Below are 24,884 nucleotides of genomic sequence, written 5' to 3' on the forward strand. Positions count from 1 at the left end.
CCATGTTAGCTTTACTCTGACAAGTGACTTAGTGGTAAAGGATTAGTTGCAGTCTGAGTAGTGCTGTATGCCTGAATTAACTCTACTCATTTAAAGAAAAATGTCTTAAATCTGCTTCATTTTTATGTATTTATACATATTTATACGCCAGAATGTATATATACACGCGCATTTATAAACATTATACATACTTTATAATAAATATATGTATAAACATGAACATATTCATAAATAATACAGTACATACATATTATTTACATATTTGTATATGTATGTTTGTTTGTTTTCCTTTCCTTCAGTGTGCTATAAATGTTCTTGTGCATGTAAAAGATCCACATCAACCCAAGCTCCCGTCTCCCACAGAATACGCCACTCCTGAAACGCCTCGTGAGTGACCCCGCCTTTAATTTGGTGACTTTGTGACATCACACTACATCACCGTGTCACACATTTGCACGATTTATGCTGCGATTGGCACGTAAGAATTGATTTAGCGTAGCTGCTCTGTTGTTGTTTGCGATGATGGGTCAGGCAGGTGTCAGCTGACCAATCAGAGGAGACTGTGGGCCCTTAAAGAGACAGCAGCTAAAACAGAGCAATTAATCAGAAAACAGATGCGTTTTTTTTACTTTATAGCATGTAAATCTATTCTAGAAGTAACCCAAACTAAAATTATGAACCCTTAACTAGAGTGCTTTTGTTGCTGCCATGTTGGCTATTTACCCATCTTTTATCCAGAGGTGTTACATTACTTAGACTAGAGACAGAAAAGCAAATAGAGGTTTTCTTCCTACTGTTTATCGCAATCTAATAGACGTCGAACAAAAGGATCTCTGGGGGAAAGTGAAATATCTCTCTGCATGATTTTTTTTAAAGGCAATAAATGAGCAAGTGTCGGTCTCCACGAGGGGTCGAGGAAGTATTCAAATGAGAAACATGATGGATTCCCAGTGAAGCTTATTAATGAAAGGCCAGTTACTATAAACAGAGGGGTGCTTACAAGTGTAAAAACAATTAATGTCTGACACGTGGGTGGGCCGGAGAGGAAGCTTCGCCGCGGACTCTCCTCCGAATCAAACTGCGGCCGTGGAAGTACAGTACATTAAAGGCGTAGCTGGAGTGGAGAGATATGTTTAGACACGGTCTGTTTTGACAGTCTCGCTGCTTCCCGCAATAATCTCCTCCGACTGCTCCGCTCATATTCAAACGAGAACAAAAAAATTCATGAAAGACCTTCAAAGTCCTTTTCAGTTGCAGCGTGAGCCCGGCGCGGCGGACGGGTCCTCCCTCAGCTTGATTATTCGCAGACCTTTCTTTGTTCTCCGTTTTTCCGTTTGGTGCCGAGAACACAAAGCTGCGTTTGAAAGAAGCCACTGTGATCGGCTCTCACGCTCACTCATTGTGAAATCCCGCCAACGTGTAAACAAAGTTAGAGCAACCACCCCCCCCCCCCCCCCCCCCCCAAAAAAAAACGGAAAAAAAAGGAATGGGACTGCAATTGAAATCACAGATGCGAGCGCGTTTGCGTTTAAGTGGACTTAAAGTGAAAAGATGAGAGAAATTTACAGAAATAATGGGTTTCTTTGTTGAGCTCAGAGGGATGACAATGGTATGTTGATGGCACGCAGGCACCGGCTCTCTCCTCAGAAGCCGCGGCGCTCGTGTGCCGGCTCTATGCTATAGCCGAGTATACGTGACTGATGTTCTTAACTACTGATCTTACCTTCAGCAGCCGGCTTTTAAGGGATACGGAGCCCACAAAAAAACAGATTCTTTTTTTTTGTTTACCTCGAGGTGGTTGTGTTTAGTATGCTGCATACGCACATGCAGCTCTCCTCCAATAGCCACATTAAGCGCAGGAAAACAAAGGTGAGACTCTACCCGGCTTGCAGCTATTGCCACGAGACAACGCTTTGGCCTGAGGGTCATGAATATATTCTGATGGAGTGCGGCGTGACTTTTAACAGTCTCTGGGAAAAACTTTTGCCAGTTTTGTATAGGTTATAATACACATTCTGTCCTTTTAATATTTGAGGATTCTCCTTACCAGCACCGCTGCCACGAGCTCTTCTCAATGGTAATTGATAAAATATCACAGAGAAATGACAGCTATTGTAAGTCACTGGTTGGTATTTAATGTTTTTGCTTGTTTCGATTGATAACTTAAGAGTTAAAGGAGCTCTGTGGAACTTTTGTGTTGTGCAGGACTCCGTTTCTAAACCCAATGTTAGCTAATGCTGTGTTCTGTTAGCAGAGCAGAGAGACAGGCACTGAGATGAAACACTCAAGAGCGTTAAATGAGTCACATCTTTTAGATCCAAGTCGTTCACAAAGAAACGGTCCAGCAGCAACAAAGAGGCACTCACACCAAATTTTAATATCAACAATATTTAATGAGGCAATAATACAAATTCAGAAATATTAAATCGTTTCCATAACTGAATAAACAAGCTGTTCTCAGAGGAAACTAAGGTCCCATGAACACTGTTTGAAGCTGAAAAGGTGGCAGGGTCCGCCACATATAAACAAAGTAAAACTGTTTGTGTTGTGTTGTCCTTTAAGATCATTTTGTTTGGTCAGTTTATTCAGTGGTTGAAAATGGAGAGATGTTGTTAATTGAGTTTGTTTATGTTCTGATACAAATTTCTACCCCAAAATCACACATTGCACCTTTAAACAACATAAACAAATTGGCTTGTATGGGCAACCGAGAGTGACATGGAACGCCTCGCAAACTCACTGACGTCCGGCCAATAAAAAAGTGATTAAAACATGTAAATTGCTACAATTTGTTACATAAACCACCTTTAAAACACTTCAGGAAATACAGTTATTCAGTTTCGTGTCGAGAGTTACAAGGTCGACGCCGCTCCAACATCTATCCGCTAACTAAGTAGCTGGAGCTGTAGAGATATAGAGCCAGAGGACATGCATTCGGGTTGATCAAGTGATAAACAAGGGTTGGATGTGACTGAATTTAAGAGACAGTAGAAAAACATGACTCAAGGTGAATTATGTTGATCCAACCGAATTACATTTAGTTGGAGCAACAGAATTGCTTAACGCTGTCAGAAAGCCATTAAATCAGGTGGAGACACTTTGCATGATTTAATTAAGTGCACGTAAGAATGACTTTTGGTGCAATAAGCCCAACAAACACACACAGACAAACACCATGTGATACCAACACCGTCATACTATTGGCTCTCAAACCTGCAAGAAGTCACTTTAATGAACAAAAACACTTTTAAATCAATCATTCACATAATAATGTGTCTTTCTACAAGCTACATAAATGACACATCCTCATAAAAATGTTATCAATATGACAATATGCTAATACATTTTACACGTTGGTTTTGTTCTGTTTGTTATTTCTACGCCATACAGCAGCAAGCCATATGCCGAATCACAGCTTCCAGTTGAAGCGCATTATGCTAAGCAGCGTAATCATTGTTTATGTTCAACAACAGATGGCGGCAGCTTCACCGTGTTGCCAGCAGCACATTTCTAACGTTGTCACAAAAGGGGAAATTCTCTGAATTACGACACGCTGTATGTATTGGAGCGTCGACTCAGCGACCTTCGTGTCGTGTGTGTCATCACTACAAATGTACGTGTTGGGAGATGAATGAAAACAACACTGCGTACAGCGCAAACACTGTGTGATGTATGATTTTACCGTCCAGCCTCTGTAAAACATCTGCATCATCTGGACCAGCTGTATAGAAGTCGGGGCCTCTCAGAACTTTACCTTCGCATCACTGCTCATTTGTATTCCCTTCTGTTTCTGGCTGCGAGTGTCTGCTGAGAGGCAGGAGTGACTGTAGACGTTGTAACTCAGAGCACGGCACTGTCGACGAGCGGCCTACCTTCTAAACTCACGCGGGAGAAGGTCTCTAAAGGTGACAGGTGGAACCCCAAAGGACAGGGCAAGACGAGGGGGAGAGCAAGGGTTTACAGAGACAACACACATCAGGTTTTCAAGAATTCTCTCCATGCACGTGCCATTATCCCAGAGTGCCTGTCTCCTGTCTCGACGTGTGAGCCGCTGAGCCCAGGGATATTAATTTGCCGGCCCTAATGTTCTGTGGCAACGGAATTGGAATCATCTCAACACAAACAAATTGGATCTCGCAGCCCATCTGCAATGCGAGGCACGCCCGTGGGGCACGGCGGCGGCGGCGAGCAGAATGACAAAAAAAAAATAAAAAAAATTCTGTGGCGTGACGGCAAGTTCGGTGGTCAAGCCGGGCCCGGAGCGTAAGTACCGATGGGAGGGAAGGAGAAGCTGCGTGTGGTGTCTGTGATTGATGGGTTTCTGATGAGGTCCTGAGTGCTGCTGGACAGTTTGGATCTGAATCTATTTGTCAGATATGATTGCAGCCGTGTTGAGTTTGGGGGGAGAGGAAAAGACAAATAACAGGAAGCATTGCGGGGTGAGAGAGCGGAGGGAGGGTGGTGTGTGGTGGGGAAGAGAAAAAAAATGATGAAACGTAGGTGTGATCAGTGTTTCAGAACGCTCAGGCTATTACCCAGCCTGTCAGAGCCACCTCCCTTCGTGCCTGGCCTCTTTCCTCTCAACCCCCCCTCCCCACCTCACATCGGTCATCCTCAGCATTGATCACTGTTACGGGACTATCTCTGAACCTCTCACTTTTCTGGCTTTGTTTGTTGACCCTTTTTCTTTCTCTCCGCGTGTTGCTCGCCGGCGCACGAAAGCCCAAATTGGCGATACCGCGCTCGGAAAAAGAAAAAGAGGAAGTGTCAATACCGCAGCTCCTCCCGCTGCGAACGTGGCAGCCCTTTTTTTTCTCTCCCAGAGATCAAACTGACAAGATTGTGGTCAGGACTCCACTTAAAGAAGATTTAGATCCCAGATAATGATATGAGCTTTCACACCAGGTGCCTGGCTACCTTTTTGAAGTTCATTCACTTAAACGAGCTGCTTGAACCACGCATTAACCCCGTGAAGGCCGCCCTGAACTTTAAGTAATGACCTTCATTAGCATTCGGAGCATTAACGACCCCTTTTAGATTTTAGCCTGCACACGAGCATATATTTGTAATTTCACACACGCATTAACATATTCAGACATATATTTTTACGTACTTTAAATCACACCACCGCTTTTTATAATCACATCACACTCGCGAATCTATGGCCGGCGGTGAAATGTGCCGCGCATTCGGAAACAACAGTCGGGAACGCTCTCCGGTTTTCATTTCCACGCGCTGTTAATAGGATTCCCTATCAGTCTAAATGCTTTCGGAGATATCGCGGGGATCTTATTCTCCTCAGTCGCACTCTCCGGGAGTAATGTCTCGCTTGAACTCCTGGAAAACCTGGTTAAAAACATCTCATGTGGACCAAAAAACAAGCTAAATGTGTGCACACAGACCTGGTTTGGACTAAGAAACATGTTCATCCCCACTTCCAAGTTTACAGACTTTAACGAGACAGCAGCCGTTTTACACCGACTAAAATGTTGCGCCGCTCGGTTCCACGTTGCGAGTCCTACGAACATCTGGCATCTGACAAATTGTCATCGTCACAGCGATTCTTAGCTGATCAGCAACCGATACGGTGATGAATTAGGAAACTTCTGAGGGACGTTTTACCTTTTATTTCGAGGTAAAAACAACATATTTGATCAGCCGTTTCCCTTCCGCTGTCGTTCAACCACTTCCTAGCTTGTGCACATTGGGGACAGCCGTAATTTGAATTAAAAAAAACAAAAAAAAAACATCACCACACATCTTGGACACATTTATTTAACCCTGGAGGAGAAACACAGTGGGCGTAATCAAACGATAATGTTATGGTTCAGTATCCAACCAGATTGTTTTCTACCAATCATCTTTTCATTTGCTGATCAATCAGGAAGCGAGGACATGACAACGATCTGTCAGTTTCACTACGTTTATACGACTTGGGTGTGACATCAGAGGATAATGGCCGCCGTGTGAATATAGTCAGTTGTTTTTCTTTTTGCACCAACAACGAGAAAACATTCGAGACAAGGAGACAGTGTCAGAGCTGTGCAGAACTGTTTAGGGGCCAAAGTTAAAGAGGACATGCAGATTAAATGACCTATCTGATGTTTTACACACACACACACGGCACAGAGAGGAAGATATTGATAGCTGAATTATTATTTATTGTTTATTTTCTCTACAAGACACATTGGTAGCCCCTCATACAACACTGATCAGAGGAGGTTTATGGTGATTAATCAGCCATTAGACTACAGGAAGGTTGAAATACGTAATAAATGATTAGGAAGTCAGTCTGTATTGGTTAAATAGGCTTACGCGCGTGCGTATTGATTATTGTGTATTTATTTGATTGATATGTTCAAGCTGGGCGGCGGCTCGCAGGTTCAGCCCTGATATTGATATGTGTCTTTTTGAATGTCAATATGGGACGCACACATTTCGTCACCGTCATCATCAGAGGACGTGCACGAGGCCGACTCGCTGTGTCCGACTAATCTTAGCTAGCTGATGGTTAACACAGGCAGCAGAGTCATTTCCAATTAAAGCAAAATGTCAGTGCCTCTGTTTTATTACCGCTATTGTAATTGTTGTTTTTGGCTTCATATCTTATGATTTTTTGATTAATCTGAGGCGCCGTTCCGCTCACAGGGTAGAGCAGCGTCCCATGTACAGAGGCTTTGTCCTTGTTGCAGTGGACCTGGGTTCGAGTACCGGCCCGGGTCCCACAGCTGTATGTCACTCAACCTGTTTCCTGTCATGTCTTCAGCTGTTCTATCAACAGTTAAGACATTTTAGCAACTTAAAATGATTCCTCTGCTTCACTTGGTAACTTGTTTCAAGGACCAAAAAAGGAACAGTAAAACTCAAAACGTTCCTAAAATAAATAACACACAACATGCTGAGTGACTTTCGGGGCGACGCATATTCAGAATGCAATCAAAACTCAACTGATCTGATCGTGTCAGCTGCGGCTGGCAACAACAAACATCACAATGCTCTGATTAAAAAGCTGCTTAAACCTGATTGGTGCAGCGACATATGTGACATCACCTTTATCCAACAGAGCCCCGCCCACTTCAAACCGCTGAGAACAAGCCAGTAGGAGAAACAGAAAAAACAAATGAGTCGTGTAAAAACAGAACGAAGCTGCTGTGACTCCTGCTGAAGGTTTTTTGGGCTTTTTTTTTTTGCAACCATTGCTCAGAACGAGGAGCTGACGGAGAAACCAGCTTTTCGGGACCTTTTTAAAGTCAGAAACATTCATTAGTTCCAACTCTCCGGGTCTATTTTTAAAAACGGAAGAAAAAAGTTAAAGCGGCTAATTTGAGTGCCGCGAAGAAAGAAACAAAAATGTCAGCCGGTGCTTTCGCTGACATTATTGTCGTCCACTTGGACAAATCAAATTAGCGGGGCTCTCGGCAGACATCAGAGGCCCTCTCACAGTAATTGTAGAGGCTGTTTGGGAAAAAAGGGACTTAAAAAAAAAAAAACTCCTGAGAGATGACAGCCCCCTTCCCTTTAATCAGAACCCTTTCTGACAGCTCTGTCTTTTCCCCCTCTCCTTATATAACATCCTGACAGGCTGTAAGATCTGAATCAGAACCGAGGAGGTGCCTTACATTGTGTGGATGCTGCTGCCTGCTGGCGATTTGCATGGTGGGGAAGAAAAAAAAGAAAACAAACAGAAACAGAAAAACATCTGCTCTAAGAGAAGATTAACCTCGTTCACATGTAGACAGTGGCTGTGGGCGCACGCAGGGAGGCTGGACGCGGTTTTCTCCTGCCCCTCTTTTTACGCGCAGTGCGAGACGCGCATCGGACTGCTCCCCTCCCTCCTGAACCTCACCTCTCTCTCTCTCTCTGTGTGTGTCTCTCTCCTCCTCCTCCTCTCTCTGTATTGAAGGTGTCTCAACTTTCAACATTTCAGTCGACTCTCAAGGTAAAAAAAAGGGAAAAAAAGCTCTCCCAGGCTGAGGGAGAGCTTCGCGTTCCCACAGAGAGGAGAGAGAGAGATTTACACGGGGAGTGTGACGGCGGCGCGTTTCGCCGAGCAGGAGACCTGTTCTCCCGGAATGATTGGCTATTTCTTCAAAATGAGAAAGTCTTGAGAAATGTCCCTCTTTTTTTCCTTCTTCTTCTATTTCCCCTCCTTCCCCGGGCGACACCTTCAGCAGCCATAATGTACAGGCGGAAACCGGCGAGTGTTCGCAGCTTCCAAACAGTATTTTCTGGATTGTCAAGAACTCAGAGGTAAGAGATGATTCACCCACCGGAGCTCAAACAACTGGTTTATTGTTTTATTGTTATGATTGCTTTTTTTTTTTTTTTTCCTGTTTGTTTTTGTCCTTGTTTTAAAGCATGTCAGAAATCGTCAAACTGTCCTCACGCCAAAAAAAAAAAAAAAAAAAACACAAAAAATTTAATCTGTGTTCACATTTTACGCACGGTCATGGCTCAGTGTTGGCGGAGCGTCGCAGCGCGTTGTGTCTGTTGTGACGGAGGAGGATGCTGATGAAGAACTCCGCACACAGTTTCCCACCTGCGACTGATGGAGGAGCATTAATCCACTTTGTCTTTATGTGTGTGTGCGTGCGTGCATGTGTGCGTGTGTGTGTGTGTGTGTGTGTGTGTGTGTGTGTGTGTGTGTCGGGACTGAGACAGGCTTCCCAGGCGTGAAGTCATCAAGTCACTCTGTGTGCTCTGATAGCGCCTTTTCCTTTCTTTCGTATGTATTCTGGGCACAGACTGGTCCAGAGCACTTCTTCCAGAGAGCGCATTCAACAATATGTTCCACTCTGTAAACAAAAAAAGCCAAGGAAAGGGAAATAGGAGCGGTTTGTGGGTCTGTGATGTAAGCTCAGGTGTAATTTTTCCATTTGTATGCATGCGGTCTGTCATTGTTTGGAGAGAAAGCAGGGTGATTGTTTCAGTCAAGGTTTAGCAGCTTAAAGAGGCATGCAGCAAGGAGCTTATGGCATCGCTCTCTAAAACACACACACACACACACACACATGAACACAGACACACACATGAACACACACAGAGCTATCAATCCCCACCTTGCCTGCAACAATTGGGACGGCACAAGCGGTCTCAGGTCCGCCTCTGATAGATTCTTAAACTGTCGCTAGAAAGCAGCTGGTCTCCAACTCAGAGCCTCAGCTGCATGTTCAGGAAATGCATTTTTTTTTCTTTCTCTGATTTATTCCAGATTTAATCCGGTCCACACTTCATGCCCCCAATGTTAGAAAAAAAAATGCACCAAAATTGCCCATTTGGATGCATAAAACATTGATAAAGTGCCCTCAGGCGAGCCCCTCCTGCCTGCTGGTGCCCTACTGCGTACAGCTGGTGACCCCCTGTTTTCCCATCCCCGCCCCTCTCCCTCAAACATCCTGAGTCCGCCAGTGTATCTATGTATCTATCCACTGGTGGTCCTCGGGGTGGGGGAGAGGGGCCATGGCCAACCCTGGTGCCCCAATGTTTAAAAGAAATGCTGCGAAAGTGCCCTTTTTGGATCCCTCTAGGGGAGCTAAAATATGCCCTGTAGGATGCCCTGGTGCCCCACCACAAGCAGCTGGTGCCCTTCGTTTTATGTGTTTTACCCCTCTCTGCACATCTACCTATGGGGCAACAGACCCCCTGGTGCCCCCTTGTTAGAACGCTGCCCTTCTGGATGCCCCTACTGTAGATAGAACAGGGTAAAGTGCCCTCTTGGGTTGCCCTTCCAGTGCCCCACCTCAAACAGTTTCTATTCACCGGTCCACCGCTGCATCTGTCTGGCTGTCTCTCCTGGCGTGCCTCTCACTAACAACAAACCACTGTAGCAACAGTGTGCGCGGCCGCTATTGACAGCCGTCTCCTCGCTGAATTATTCAAACACACGTGGCTGAGATTTTTAACGGAGGGCTGAATCGAGGAACACTGAAGAGCTCACCTGACGGAGGTGTTTAAGACGCTAAGCCGCGTGATAAGAGTGTGACTGCCGAGTCCTTGGTCGGAAAGGCTCCTCGCTGAGAGTCGAGCGTTTTATCAGCTCCACAGATAGACGCCGAGCCGACGGAGGGGGCAGACTATCAGCGGCTTCTGCTGACACAGGAGTTAGGACTCAGATTAATTTCAAGTGGATTATGACATTCTACACAGTCTCCTTTGATGATAATGGTTCATAAAGGGATCAGTCAACACAGTTTTAAGCCCATTACTCACTTCATCCTTTTTTTTTTTTCCTGTGGCTTAATCTGTCGGTGGACTTTCATGTGCCGGGGCCGAGGGGGGGTGGGGGAAGGTCCACTGGCAGAAATAGTTTGGGGGCCGGTTGGCGTTTCTCCCACCATCATCAATAACTACCTGACGTTACCTTATTATGCATATTATACGCCAGCCTCCGCTTGGCAAATGAGATTACAGGGAGATGAAGTTGTTGTTGTCGAGCGCGGTGAGCAGATCCCCACATGTGGTATCCAGGAAAAGAGAGAGAGAGACAGAGAGAGAGAGAGAGAGAGAGAGAGAGAGAGAGAGAGATGGATGAAATGGGTGGGTAAACATGGCCGACAGATAAGACACATTGGTATTCAGCTGCATCTCGCCGCGCCGGCCTCCAGACCCGGCTGATAATACCCGCTCTCGGCTTCAGGGTCAGAGGTCCGGGGGTTGATTGGCACCGGGCTGACACGAGGAAATAGAGTGTGCTGACTGGAGTCTAATGGGGTTGAGGAGCACAGGCGTATCGGCGTGGCTGGCATGTTAGCGATGCCGCGCTCTCGCCCTTACCCAGCGTGCACCTGGATGCTTACAGGTTGTTCACTAATCTATTAGCCCCCCCTGTCAGACACCTCTGGGCTCTCCTGCACCGCCAGCACACTGCCGGGGCCTCGGCGCTCCAGCCGTCGCTGTCGCGCTGAGGTGTTTTCCTCGCGGCGGCATTTTGCTCTGCCTCATTTGGCTTTCAGCCGTATCTCCCAGCTCTTCATACCTCCCTGTCGAACATGCCCGAACGCACTCAACCAGAGAATCACATATAAGTACGATCTCCCTCTCTCTTCCCTTCTCTTCTCTCTCTTTGTTGCTCTCTCTTTGTCTCCCAAACACATCCACCCACTTACCACACACACGTATATTTACTCACAGCCGTTACATGCACCGAACACAAACGCCCACAAACACATGCGCATGCAGATAAACACCCAGGGACGCTGGTTATTTCCACAACACACTCCCTCCTCCGAGTCTGGAGGTGTCCTACATTGCTCAGCCTGCACCGAAAATGGCTTATTCACACTTAAATTCCCATCGAGACAAAAAAAAATTCATATAGCCCCCCCCCTCTGCGCCAACAACACAGCAGCAAAGTATTAGGAAGCATGACAACACCAAAAAGATTTCTCTCAGAGCATCCCTAAGTAATGACACGAAAAGTAATCCGCTGTCAGCTTGTAGCGTTTGTGCAAAGTCTGGAGTGTTCCAGCGGCAGAAACAGGGAAGTACTTAGAAGAATACTTATTACGGCTATATGCATGACAGCCTCCGTATCTGCAGCCTTCAACGGTTTCAGCCAGAGTGAGTTCATTGGCATTGATCTGTTTGGACAGGAGAGAAAAACAAAATGGGATTCTTTTTTTTTTTTTTGTCTGAGGCTCCACCATCTGCCCCCCGTTAGAAAACTCTCAAATCTTTGTTTGGAGGAGCAACATGCTGTTTAGTGATGCCGAGGCTAGACGTTGCACAATTAATAAGAAATCTATTGAACTGCAGTTTGGCCAGGGGCAAAATCAAAATCAAAGAAGCTGCAATTTTATGAACAAAGGGGAATTCCAGGATTTTCAAACCAGGACCCTTAATTTCACATTTTGGTGCGTAATTGATTAATACTTGATGATAATCGTTAATAACAAATTGGTCAAATAATAGTTAATTTGACATTAGTTGATAGTTATTTCACTGCTTAACGATTAAATGCTTCTTATACCATGTGTTTAGCAATTAGAAAGGTTTGTAAACACAAGCTTTATTATGGCCACTACTTATGTTAGCATGCTAGCCCAGCTAACACTGGCCTGTCCAGTCCGGCTCCAAGTTCCCGTCGTAAAGTGCTAACACCAACACCGCTAGATGCTCAGCTAACCGAGCTAACAGTTAGCAGCAGTTTGTGGTTACTCTGGTGGTATGCTGCCTCATTTGTGTTTGGAGTAGGAATTGGACAACTAGCCAATTCTCACATATCGTACTTTTAACTATAAACCATTTAATGGTGGATATTATAAATTGCCACTGATTAAAAATACAAAGTGTTTTGGGATTGTTCCAGTCGATCGCCTCAGCTGACAGCTGCCAGCTACTACAATGGCTACAGTGTGATCCTTTGGGGCAACTGCAAAAGTCAAAGTTACATCCACTAAAAGGGCTTTTTTTGTGTAACTGACAGGTTGAGGTTTGAAGAGTCTGACAACATGTCTCGCTCAAGAAGAAGTCTCACTGTGAAATCCGATGGATTTCACAGCAAATGGACAGCCAGTTCTTGTTTTTTTGTCCAAGGTCACGGCTGAACATTTACCTGACTTTGACTGTCTAGATGAGGCAACAAGTGCAACAACAGAGCATGACTTGTGTTTGTGGTCACAAAAAGGAGTTACTCTTTAACAAAAGGAAAATGTTTCTGTAATGTCAAACACCAAGAACAACAACCTCGGCCTGTCAGCGGCAAAAACATCCACTTTCAGTGGTTCTAACTGTGACAGTCGGAGTTGCCCCTAAGGATTATGTTGCGTGTCACTGAGGCGATCTACTGGACTTATTCTAGAACTTCTGATAAGCATTTAAACATCTCCACATGTAAATAAAGCACCCCTGTTTAAAGGTGATATATTGTGTTAGGATTGGAAAAAGCTATGGAACACCAAACAAACAGGGGGCAGCGTATCACCAGGCTAAGTGCTAACTGCTGCTAACTCATGCTGTTAGCTTGCTAGCAGTCCAGATTGGTTAGCTGGCGTGGAAAAAGGAAGGCTAGCTGGTTAGTCTGAAGTAAATTCCTGAAGGTTTAAAACTTAAATTCCTACGTATTGCACCTTTCAAAAAAAAAGTGCAGCCTCAGGAAGTTTGGTATTGCACTCGTACAACTAAACACGCGATGTTGCTCCTCCAAACAAAGCTGAAGAAGTTTGTTTTTAACCACGGCAGATGGTGCAGCCTCAGGCAAAAATGCCCATTTTGTTTTCTGTTCTGTCCAAACGGATCAATGCCAATGAACTCCCTGCTTGACACAGATTAAGGAAGCAGATACAATCGCTGCCGACAATGTTTTTTTCCCGAAAATGAGTCTTTTCATCGAAAATGAAATTAATCATATTTCATTGCATTGCATCTCTCAGAGCTGCAGGATTCCCACCATCAGATCTACAACTGTAGTAGAGAAAACCAGTAGAAGTAGCTTGTCCTCTTGCAAACTGTCTCACGAGATTATGCTGATCACAGCAGCGCTTCACTATTAATGTAGCGGTGATTTATTGATGTTAAAATCCCATCCGGAGCCGCTTTAACTTCATCTGTCCTTTGGTTTGAAAAAAATGCCTTCTGACATTTTAAAAACCCACTAGGGTGTGTTATGTAAAAAGTTGTCTTTGACGCCCAGTTGGAGCCAATAAATAGATTCAGTTCATGTCCACAAAATCCGTTTTGATTATTTATCACCCCCCACCCGGGAGGTCCCAACTAATTCTCATCAACAAATCATCACCTCTGGAGCGAGCAGGAGGGGGGAGATCATCCCGCCCCCTCAAAAAAAAAGCAGCAGTGTGTGCAGCAGCGACATCCTCCGCAGACAGCAACCTCAGCACCTGCTCGCCTTTAGTTTTTTATGAGAATTTCTAAGTGCTCACGGACCGAAGAGCTGCGTGAGTGCACGATCCCCCTCGAGCCAGAACCGCGACCCAAAGGGTGCAGTGGCATGGAACAACAATGTCAGCACGAGCATTGAGATGCAGGAGGTCCAACCGGGCGGGGGGGAGGAACCACAAAAAACTTTTGTTGGCTTGTCCGGTGCTTACTGAGCTCCAGGATGCCCGCGAGCGGCCGGGGGCTTGTATTTTATTCATGGGGCAGAAAACAAGAAAAAGTATAGCAAACAAAAAAGCCCATGTTGGCAAGGGGGGGGGGATGAGGAACAGAAAGACAGAGTGAAAGAACTGCAACACAACAAAAAGTAAGGGTATATAAGATGCACTGAAAGTGAAGGGACGAGGATGAGGAGTACAGTCCCATAACATCCAATAACGTAAGAAATTGTAATGCAGGAAATAAGGAGGAGAGATATAGATTTTTTCATTACTTCCCCTGAACCTCTTGTGTGCAGCCGTGTACACTGGATGTCTGTTCTGTTTATACCAACGTACGGAACACAATCTAGAGCCATAGCAAAAAATGAATCAGCAGAGGTTTACTGATCGTTATTAACCAGCGGATCAAGAAAAACACACAAATCATCCCCGAGTTATTAACCTGTGCGCCAACAGACGATTATCCGTATCCCATCATTACAGTGATATTTTTGTATTATCGGTAATCTTGTTGTCTGGAAATACCTTTAAGCATTTGGAATAGCGCAGTATGCACGATTGGGGTCGGGACCCCCAGAAATAATCTGCTGCTGGTATTTCTATTTTTAAACGCAGATTAATCAGACAAAAGGTCACGGTGACAAATGAGGGGCAGAGAGCGCAGAGAGGTTATTTTTTACAGCGTGCAAATAGCTGGGAGGGAAAGTTTCTCTTTTTTGATCGTTGAATGGAAAGTAGACGCATCATTTTACAGTCGGTTTCGGCCTCGCCACTGGCTGCTCTCTGCGTTAATGAATGAAAGCCTCACTGTACGGTCGCCGTTGGTATTTTAAAGTTCGATCGACGCAGGTTCTACAGGCCGTCAACCGTATATTTGTACAGTCGTGCATTTTGAGTTTACATTAAAAGGTGAGAGGTCAGAACATTCTCAAGGCCCGAACCTCCACAGCTTTCCTTTCAAACAGCGTCTGAACTTTTTTCACTGATTTTATTTTGAAAGGGGGGGAATGAATGGAAGCAGACGATGGCTACAGTCATGGTCTGAATTTCGACCAGCCGGCAGTTCGTAGGTTCAGTGAGCTCCCTTAGCATTAATAATCAAATGCATACAGAAACAAACAACTCTTGTTAAACACCACAATCATTGAAACACAAGAAAGATACCTGTTATGAAAGGTAACATGGAGGCTACCAGGTGTGACAGTCCTCCTTGCTGCTGTGCTGTAGGTGTATGTTTTGTGCTAACGTTAGCCGCTAAAGGCAGTGTGCTGCAGCGCCGTGTTTATCGGGCCCTTTCTTGTGCCACTAGCTCGCTGGTAGCTTTAAGAATACATCTGCTCGGTTATTTGGAAGACTCTACATAAGGTAAAGAGACAAGTAGCCTATCCGATCTTTTTCCGGGCCGGATAAGACGATTGGCTGGACCGCAGATTACGGTTACAGATTTTTCTTTGACAGAGCATTCGATTCATCGGTCGCTGGGGTTGAGATTTTCCTCAAAGTTCACATAAAAATCAAGACCGAATGAAGTTGAGCCAGTTGTGATTATATTTCACAGTTATGTATGAAGTTGCGTAGTAGCTACAGATCTCTCTGGCCAGTGGCGATCCACGGAAAGATGTCAGATTGTGTCTTTGATGCTCGTCTTCTACCTGTCTTTTAACTCGTATCATATATCCACACGGTAAAGAGCCCTCTCAGCTTTGACTCTACCGATCTATATGAGTAAGTGAGGCTGATGACACCTAATAGGACCCGAACAACAGAGCAGTAACAATGAAATGATATTATCGCAGTCAGCAAAGTGTTGATATATTGCGGCGGTGTGTGCCTGTGTGTGTGTGTCTTTAACTTTACGTGCCAAGACTAAGGAAGCAAATGAAAGTTGATTGAATCGTCTGCGGGCTGAATGCTGTGAAAAGTTGTCGCCGCCGAGCGAACGACGGCTAAACTTTGATCTGATTGCGCGCGAGTGTTCAGTAAACTGTTAGCTGCCAGGTTCCCGTCAAATATGATCCTCCTTCCAGATTTTTATACTCACTCAATCTAAAAAAACCTCTCCATTTCTCCTGTTCCTGTTTTTCTCCCTCTTCAGATCTCAGAAGGCTGAACGCTGAGTGCCGTTAACACCTTCACTGACAACATCTCAGGAGCACGTCCTGTTTTTTTTTTTTTCGATTCCGCCCGTCACTTTCCCCGTCTCATCGCGCTGATAGACTCCACCTGCTCACCTGGTGACCCCTGTTGCTATGGAGAATCTCAGTGAGCTGCAGAATCCATTGTTGGACAAAAACAGCAAGCACATGGTGAACGGTTACGGGGGCGACTTCCCCAATAACCAGTACCAGGAAAACATCATTAACTACTTCGCTGGTGGAGGTGGAGGTGGAGGTGAGGGAGGAGGAGGCGGAGGTGGAGGAGGAGGAGGAGGAGGAGGGGGAAAGGTGAACAACGGCAACGTAGTGAGCGGAGGTAGTTACAATACCAACGGGAAAGTGAAATCGCAGCAGCTTCTGGACGCCACCTCGCTGCACCTGGCGGTGGAGGCCTTCTACAGGCCCAACTTCATCCTGTACAAGGAGGACAGCGGCAGCATCAAGGCTAAGGAATACAAAAGCGAGTGCTGTGAGACCACCTTCACGGAGAAGAAGGCGAAGGAGGCGTCCAACACAACGGGGGCGGACACGCCCGGCACGGAGGACCCCCAGGCGAAGCTGCTGGAAGAAGGCGAACACGTCAAGATCCAAACTGTGTCCTACGAGGTGGAGGAGGAGGAGTACGTGGAGTATGAGGTAAGAGACAAAATACAAGAATCATCAAGCTTGACCAGAAGGGATTTTTCGTCTTCTTCTTTCAGGATTCAGCTGTGAATGACCTGTTTCTGTGATGTTATTCGCATTTAGCAAATTAGCATTAGTATATGCAGGTTTTTCCACACACACCATTCTAAATATAGACGTTTGACCTTTTTACGTTGCCAGGAGACGAGTTTGCATTTATGTTGTGTTAAAAATGCCTCCTTGCGGGTCACGTTTGCGTCACGGGAGAACCGGAAAGGCAGGGAACAGTCGATCTCAGCAGATCATCACATCCAGAAGATGTTAAAGAATGTCTTAAAAAGTCTTAATCAATACAAATCTGAATGAGATTGCATCAACTTTTGTCCAACCAAGCGGTCTAAAACCTAAAGACCGTTGATTCACAACCACGAATGACAAAGAAAAGCAGCAAATCCTCACATTCAAGACCCCCGGAACCAGGAAATGTTTGACGTTTTAGGCTTGAAAAATGGCTAAATCGATAATCGCACCACATACTGAGTAACTGCTGCATCTCCACAAAAGGTTTACAATATAACCTACTGAAAACATCTGGTCCATTTACGCTTCGCTTCATTTCTGCTTTTACATTTTTGCCCAGGCGAATTTGTAATTTGAAAAGCGCTATTATAAAACATCAAGGACGCTCGGCTCTGCAGAGAGACAGATACAGATGAATGAATTAGGTTTTAAGGCAGCCGAGGTACAGTTCTCCGGGGGTCAGGGAGAAACGCGCGCGATCTAAATGTTTTCAATGAGAGCCGGCGTCGGGGTGATGAGCTTGGACACCTGTAGCGTGTTTGTGTCGATAAAGCGGGAGAGCGAGCGCGCCTGTATTCCCCGGGGGGTGTTTGTACACTTGTATCATCACATGCTGGGCTCGACGCCTGGATCAGACTGACATTTCACTAACCGCAAATCCCATTTGATCCACTGACCTTGGCCTCAATTCCCCGACTCTAAAATTCAGATAATAATAAATCACCCGGGGATATTAGGTGCCACAGTGCCGCAGCATTAGCCACAGTGTTTTGGCTCTCCACTGGCACGGCCAATAGCACAAGGTACTCCGGAGGATTTAAGGGGGATTGGACGGGCGGGAGTAGGCTGTTGAGTTCGACCAGTGTCCTGCGAGACCTCATGGACTGACTGCCACACGAGTCCACCAGAGTTAACCCGGATTGCTGTGATAAACATGTGGCTGCCGAAATGCAACGTGACATGGGTACATATAGCTTGTTGGGGCGGGGGGGGGGATCACTCTGCAGAGAAAGAGTGCAGTTCACGGTACGAATAAGGAAACGGGAGCAAAAGAAAAAAGCTAGCAGTCCTTCGCTGACATCAATCAGAGACGGAAATAAGAAAATCGTTGATGTGCAGATGTCAGAGAGCACATTTCCTGTCCGTTCGTTGCGTTTCTCTCTCTTGCCAACTGAGCGCTCGCAAAACACGGCAGATGATGTTATGCACCAACTGGAGGCCGCTCTTAACTGTACGGAGGTTGAGTTAACACATTACCATATTGTGTTGGTATTTTTTTCCTCACATTTCCTGAGCACATGCATAAAAAAAAAAAAAAAAGCCCCACAGCCGGCTTGGAGATGTGCAGAGGACAATACACAGTGGGACTTATTATGGAGCCTCCCAGCAGTAGACCGTTGACACCACAAAGTGCAGGTTGTCTCCATTATCTGCCCTCAGTCTGACACGACGTAGAGACTTCGGACAAGAAAGCCCCTCCTCAGATGAACCGGTTGGCGTTCCAACTCTTCAGCTTTTAACAAGGAGCCTGTGTTTATTATGTAACCGGAGTCTGAATTGCATGTTTGGCGAACACACCGCGGTTTATCTCCCCAACCGTTCTTATTACTCATTATTTGTTCACGCTGCGCTTTTCTCTGCAAGTTTCTCTCCGAAGAGGTTGTACCTAACAAGTTGAGGGCAAAAAACTGTTCTGTGGGTTTTGTTTGGAAATAATGTTAATTAGCTTAAAGGTACCCTGTGGACTTTTCTTGTGAACGAGCAGAAAGTTATGTGCATTGTGTGTGTGTGTGTCCTTGAGCTCGAACAATCCTGCTGGATGCTAATTAGACAATTAGAAAGACGATTTTCTGAATATTTGCATTCATGCGATAAATAAAAAAGGAGCCATTTTCAGATTCATTATTGTATTTTTGGTTACTGCTAGAATAGGTTTACATGCTGTAATGCTTTTTTATTCTCATTATGTCTAGTGAAGAGTGTCCTCTTTAAGAATACCTGGTCTGCTCTGATTGGTCAGCTGACACACGCCTGAGCCTGCTTTGTCTCCAGCTGGCTCGGTCATGTTGTCAGCTTTCAATGAGCTTCACACTGCATCAATTAAGCAAATGTTTGACACTTCAGGAGCAGTTGTTTCTGTGGGAAAAAGGAGCTCCGGTTGGTGTGGACAAAACGAAACATTAAACATTTTTTGAAAAAGCATACTAGGTCTCCTTGAGGCTAATTTACTACCAAATTTGTTTATCTGGATATGTGGAGCGAAACATTTACCAGAGGGTCGTTCAGAGTCAATAGCTGCTGACGACAACAGACATGGCGACGGTGGAGGAGTTTGTGAGAATGTTCCTGTTAACGAAGCAAAAGCAAAGGCAGCGTGCCAAAGTGGCAGACAAAAGATGATTTTGGTAACTGTTAACTGTTGGTCGTAACTGATCGTCACATTATTCAGGACTGTCTCATGTTTCTATGCCAGTAACTTACAGAACTAGAAACACATATTAAATGTAGAGCTTGTAAAAGCTGCATGGAGCCCTGCATTAAGTTCAGATAAAACTTCTTCCTGGCTCACGTGTACTTTCTCAGCACTTTGTAAATACTTATTGTTGCTCAGGTTTAGTCTAATTGAATTAAATTGAGTTTAATTTAATCTACATAAGGTGGTTCATGTGCAACGCGGCAGTTCATTTGTGCGTGTGTGCTTTAATGTGTTTAATTAGGTTTGCGTTGTTCCCGCTGTTATCACGAACCCTGCTGTCACCGTATTAGTCCACGTGCAGTGTTTTAGGTTACTGAGCGCAGGATACTGCATTAAAAAAACAACAAGTTTACTCAAGAAACTCGGTACAGACCTACTTCAGTATCCTCTCTGCTTTATGAAGGAGGCACAAAGAAAAAGAAGGAGAAGGAGAAGAAAGGTTTGGGTAGCGGAGGCTTCGTCTGAGGAGGCTGGGAGTGGAAGTGTGACAAAAGGGATGGAGCATGATAGCTTTATATCCAGGCAATTTTCTGCTACAGTCTAAACTGTTCAGTTCTTCATGGCTACACAGCGGCTGTGTGTGTGTGTCTGTGTTTGCCAATTTTAGGAAAGTCTCCGTATGATGATTATTTGATGACGGTGGCGAGGCTCGGTGTAACATTGTGAGGAGCTGTCATCACATGAGAGAGGCGACATTTGTAGGTGCGATGGCGATGCATCCCAGAATGAACAGCAATAGACCGTCTTTGATCATTTTGTCATTTGACAGCATGCATACTTGAAAGCCTCGCATGTGCTCTGCTTGAGGAAATGCACAAAAAAGGATTTCAGTCTGGTCACAACTACATTTAGTTAACAGCGTGATCAATGATCAGTCAGCAGATTCCCTCGTGTGGGTGAAACAGATCTACGTACATGTTTGATGAATAGTTTTATTTTATTATAATAGTTTTTATGTCTGTTGTCATTTACAGCTTTAACTATGACATTTTAAAGGGGTATGTCGAGTATAAACGGGTGGTCCATCCATATTTAATGTTCTGATGCACTTGTTTTAATTACTCTGGTACCTTGTTAGCATCTTTTAAACCAAATCTACCCAAAAGTTTAATATCACTGCTAGAGATTCAAGAATTCTTGCATATTTTCCGTTGGATTGGATTTTAAATGTTCTTGTTTGTCTGCGCTGACAGCTGTGCCTTTGTTAGACCGGCATCTTGCATCAGGATTAGTAAAGTTCTGCAGAGAATTATTTTATGCCGTGACAACATGTCATTTACATTTTCAAAATTCTTATTGAAAAAGATCATTATATAACGGCTTGACTTTATCCAGGAGGCTTATTACAGGTCAGGGTTAGGCAAGTTCAAATAATATTAACCAAAAATAAAGATAAAAATGCACAGCTGTTCGTGGATTCAGTGTTTGTTTCCTCAAATCTGTCCGGAGTAAACCCTCTGCCCAAACAAAAGAATAAAGGATCTCTCAAAAAGGAAACCCTGCATCTCTGTCTGTGGCCCAACAAGTGAATAAGGTCTCAAACCTAATGTATTGTTATTAGATTAAAACATCAAACATGGATTTTGGATAGTTATGACATTGTGTTTGGTTCTGTTGTAAGTCGTCTTGCGTGGCAGAGCTTTTGAGGGAACAGAAGGGTCCAAACTGGAGGAAGCTAGCGTAGCGAGTTAGCTGTGATACTGCTCAGTTGGTGTTATAACTGCTCCAAAATGAAACGGTTCACAGACAGTAATGAGATTGGACCCAACGTTCACCACCTCCTAAATAAACTGTGTGAACTTGTTGGCCCAGCAGCGGCCTCGCTAACTGCTCGCCAGTTGTCTCCACATTTTTGGTGCGACCGGGCCCCACAGGAACTGAACTTTTCAGGGATTGATCTGCGGCTGCTTTTTCTCACACTCCACATCTCAACTGTGAGTTAGAATTTTTAAAATCCCTCCGCTCTCGATCTCATCTGTTTCTCTTTATATGCAGCTCCTTCTCCGTGAGCTGTATTGATTTAATAAAGGGATCAGTAAGGTGTAATGGCTTTTGCCTGAATCAGCACGGAAAAAGAGTCTGTGTCGCTGAGAATTATGCTTTTCACCAATCACGTGACCAAGCCGAATCTTGTACAACGTCTAATCCATAATGATCATAATCCTGAGATGTGGAAGTACACTCGCTATCCGAAAAGTTTTCATCAGCACTTTTTTAACTTGACGGCAGAAACTGCAGCTTCCTTTGAGATCAGCAAACTTTTGCTATTGTCAGCCGTGACACGTCCCTCGGAGGTCGATGCAGCGGCAAATAGTTTGTCGATAAAGTGCAACATGCAATCAAGATCGGTTACAGTGATCAGAGTTGCCGCTGTCATCTTCACGAGGACTCGGCCCGAGGAAAGAGACAGAAGGATTTTTAGGAGGTATGCTCCTGTAAACGCTGTACGATAATAAGCCTTAAATCTTCAGCAATTCATTGAAAGGCATTAACTGCAGGCGGTACAGGATGTGCTTGTTTTGCTTTTACTTTAACTAGCAGATATTAAAAACCCTGTTGTTTTCAGAATTTATTGCAAAAACATTTTAAAAAAGTCTTGAGACTACCGCGGTGGATTAAAGAGTTCTGAGTTCTATTTGTGAAAAGGATTTATTAAGTACAGAACTAATTATCAAAGTGCATGAGATGGCCTTTGAGGAGATAAAGTAGAGGAGATATCACTTCAAGGAAATTTCATTTGCATTTCTTTTACTTTTGTTTTTCCACCTGTCAAAGAAGTGGCGTGTTAAAAAAAAAACGAGTCGCTTTCACTTGAGACAAGTTGCGTTTCTCACGCAATCTCAACCTCTCGCTCTCACTTTAGAGTTGAATAATAGCCGGGGATGACAAATCTTTTATTCAAGCATCAAAAACATCCAATTATCAACTCTGAAAGCGTTTCTCTACTGAATGTATTCTCTTTGTCTAGAGCCTTTTCATGCCTTACATCTCCCTCTATTATTCGCCCGCTGTATTACTTTTAAATTATACAACATTCATCTGTTTGTATATCAAGTAACATCAATTTCGAGTCTTTGTCTTCCCCCTTTCATTAACTTTTTTAGTCTTTTTGTGAGCAGTTATTGAAGAACAAAAGTGTGATTTGTAGGCAGAACTTCATGGCGGTAAACCTCTTAGCCCTGCCGAAGTGCCCTTAAGCACGGCGCCGGAAGGTCGGAATTGTGCACTCTGCCCTTGAAGCAGCGGATTAAAGAAAATAGAATTTCACCTCAGAGGCCGACAAGCTAACACGGAGCTGAAGTCTCGCCACGTTCGAGGCCCCTGTGCCGGACAACCAAGCAAATCTTATCTGTCTCACCTGATCAGCTTTAACAAGTATACAGTGAGAGCTGGAGGTCTGCCAAGTGGGCCCCCTATGTCTCGGCCTCCCTCCTCGTCCTGACTGCTCACTGGGAGGTGAGAACACATCTCAAAAAGTCTCTCTCTACCCCAAAAACTAAGGGCCATGGATTCCATACAGGCGTACAGCTCACATCCCTGCTGTAATCACAGAGACACTGGATTTTGATTGCCGGCGCCGCAGATCACACAGGAGCAGCAAACCTTTGTTTATATTTATGCTTTCTGAAGATTGCCTCATGCATGAAACAGTGATTTGATTGATGTCGTCGATGCTACAGTGCCCCAAATTACTGATGGTTAACAGGTAGCATTTATGAGCCGTGGGGAAATTACTGCTTCGCTTTGCACGCATTGAGCTGTCTGACAACAAAATCAGAAAATAATATCAATGACGGCAGTGATCATGGAGGACTTGTTTGTCATTTGTTCTGTTTGTTGGTTTTGGTTAATGATCCGAAGGTGCTGTTGTGACAGAGTTTTTAGAAGTATCTGCCGTAGATCGACGGTGTAAGATGCAGTGACACAGTCCTGGCGAAGTGGAGACAGAATACTGTTCCTCATAACTAAACCATAATTAGCTGCGAGGTTCGTCACGGTAGAGACACGGATCTGAACAACAGATTTTCTAGCATTTATAAAGTGGCTGAACAAGACAGGCCAAGGTCCTCGTCCCCGTGAATAATGGCTGCAGCCTCAGATTGAGGAATTACATTAGGTTTAATGAACTTACCAGAATTGATTTATCTTGATTTTCACCAGATCCCGTTGCTGCACATCTTCCTCACTCATGTCTGGGTTTGCAGACCAATAACGAGCATATAAATAAAGTCTCGTTCCATAAGTTCCATTAGAAAAGACATGTGTATCGATCACTTGGAACCAATATGCGATGCCAGGTGTCAGGATGCCCAGGTCCTCACCTTCGCCCGCCACCCGGCACAAATTGCACCAAGTCCTGTTGCCCTTCGCTGCGGATGGTTGGCTCACAAGGTCGTAGCTCCATGTTGTTTTGCCAGGCTGTGTGCCTATGTTTTTTTTGGCCAAGTCCCATGGAACAAGGCCCGGCCACCAGACCTTCCCTCGTGACCTCACCACTCAAGTCTGGTTTCAGAGGTTGGGCCCATATTCACGAAAGTGCTCCATCTCTTTTTCAGCCGATCGGATGACCCCAGAATGGGTGAGGAAGATCCAGACAGACCTCGGAATAGAGCTGCTGCTCCTTCATGTGGGATGGAGCCAAATTAGGTGGTTGGGCGTCTGATAAGATGCCTCCTGGGTGCATTCCAGGCATGACCAACTGGGAGGAGACCCCAGGACAGACCCAGAACTCGCTGGAGGGATTACATATCTCATCTGGCCTAGGAAAGCATCAGGATCCCCTGGGAAGAGCTGGAAAATGTGCTTGAGATAAGATCTTCTAAATTACCCTGCCTAGCCTGCGACATTGTGACCTGACTCTGATTAGCAGAAAAAGAATGGATGGACGAATGGCTCCTCTGAGTTGGGATTAAGTTGCTTGACTGGAGGAGCTCAAGTGTCTGATGGCCTGGCTCATGGATGAGGATAGAAAATGGAGCTTGAGATGCACAGGTCATTTTGGGGCAGCGTCAGAAGCAATGCTGGCATTCTACCAGACCTTTGTGATGAAGAGGGAGCTGAGCCGGCAGGCAAAGCTTTGGATTTACCAGTCGATCGTTCCAACCCTCACCTGTGACTGCAAGCGTTGGGTAGTGATTGAAAGTATGAGATTGCAGAGAGCGGCCAAAGTTAGTTTTTCATGTAGTCTCAGCCAAAAGGTAGCTTGAAGTAGAACTGTTGTTTCTTTGCGTCGAAAGCAGCCAGTTTTGGTTATTCATGCATATGAACTGGTAG

At 44.9% G+C, this 24,884-nt stretch overlaps 1 protein-coding gene across 1 annotated transcript in view; it reads left to right on the forward strand.

Annotated features, from left to right (window-relative positions):
• The first annotated feature begins 7,568 nt into the window (after window positions 1-7,568).
• syndig1l (synapse differentiation inducing 1-like) overlaps window positions 7,569-24,884 on the forward strand; it is a 45,441-nt gene continuing 28,125 nt past the window's right edge. The window contains exons 1-2 of the mRNA XM_030406104.1: window positions 7,569-8,250; window positions 16,150-16,846. Coding sequence (XP_030261964.1) covers window positions 16,304-16,846 — 543 coding nt within the window. The 5' untranslated portion in view covers window positions 7,569-8,250; window positions 16,150-16,303. The remainder of the gene's footprint in view (window positions 8,251-16,149; window positions 16,847-24,884) is intronic.

The sequence above is a fragment of the Sparus aurata genome, chromosome 22 (genome assembly GCF_900880675.1).
Source record: "Sparus aurata chromosome 22, fSpaAur1.1, whole genome shotgun sequence".
In the NCBI taxonomy this organism is placed as follows: domain Eukaryota; kingdom Metazoa; phylum Chordata; class Actinopteri; order Spariformes; family Sparidae; genus Sparus; species Sparus aurata.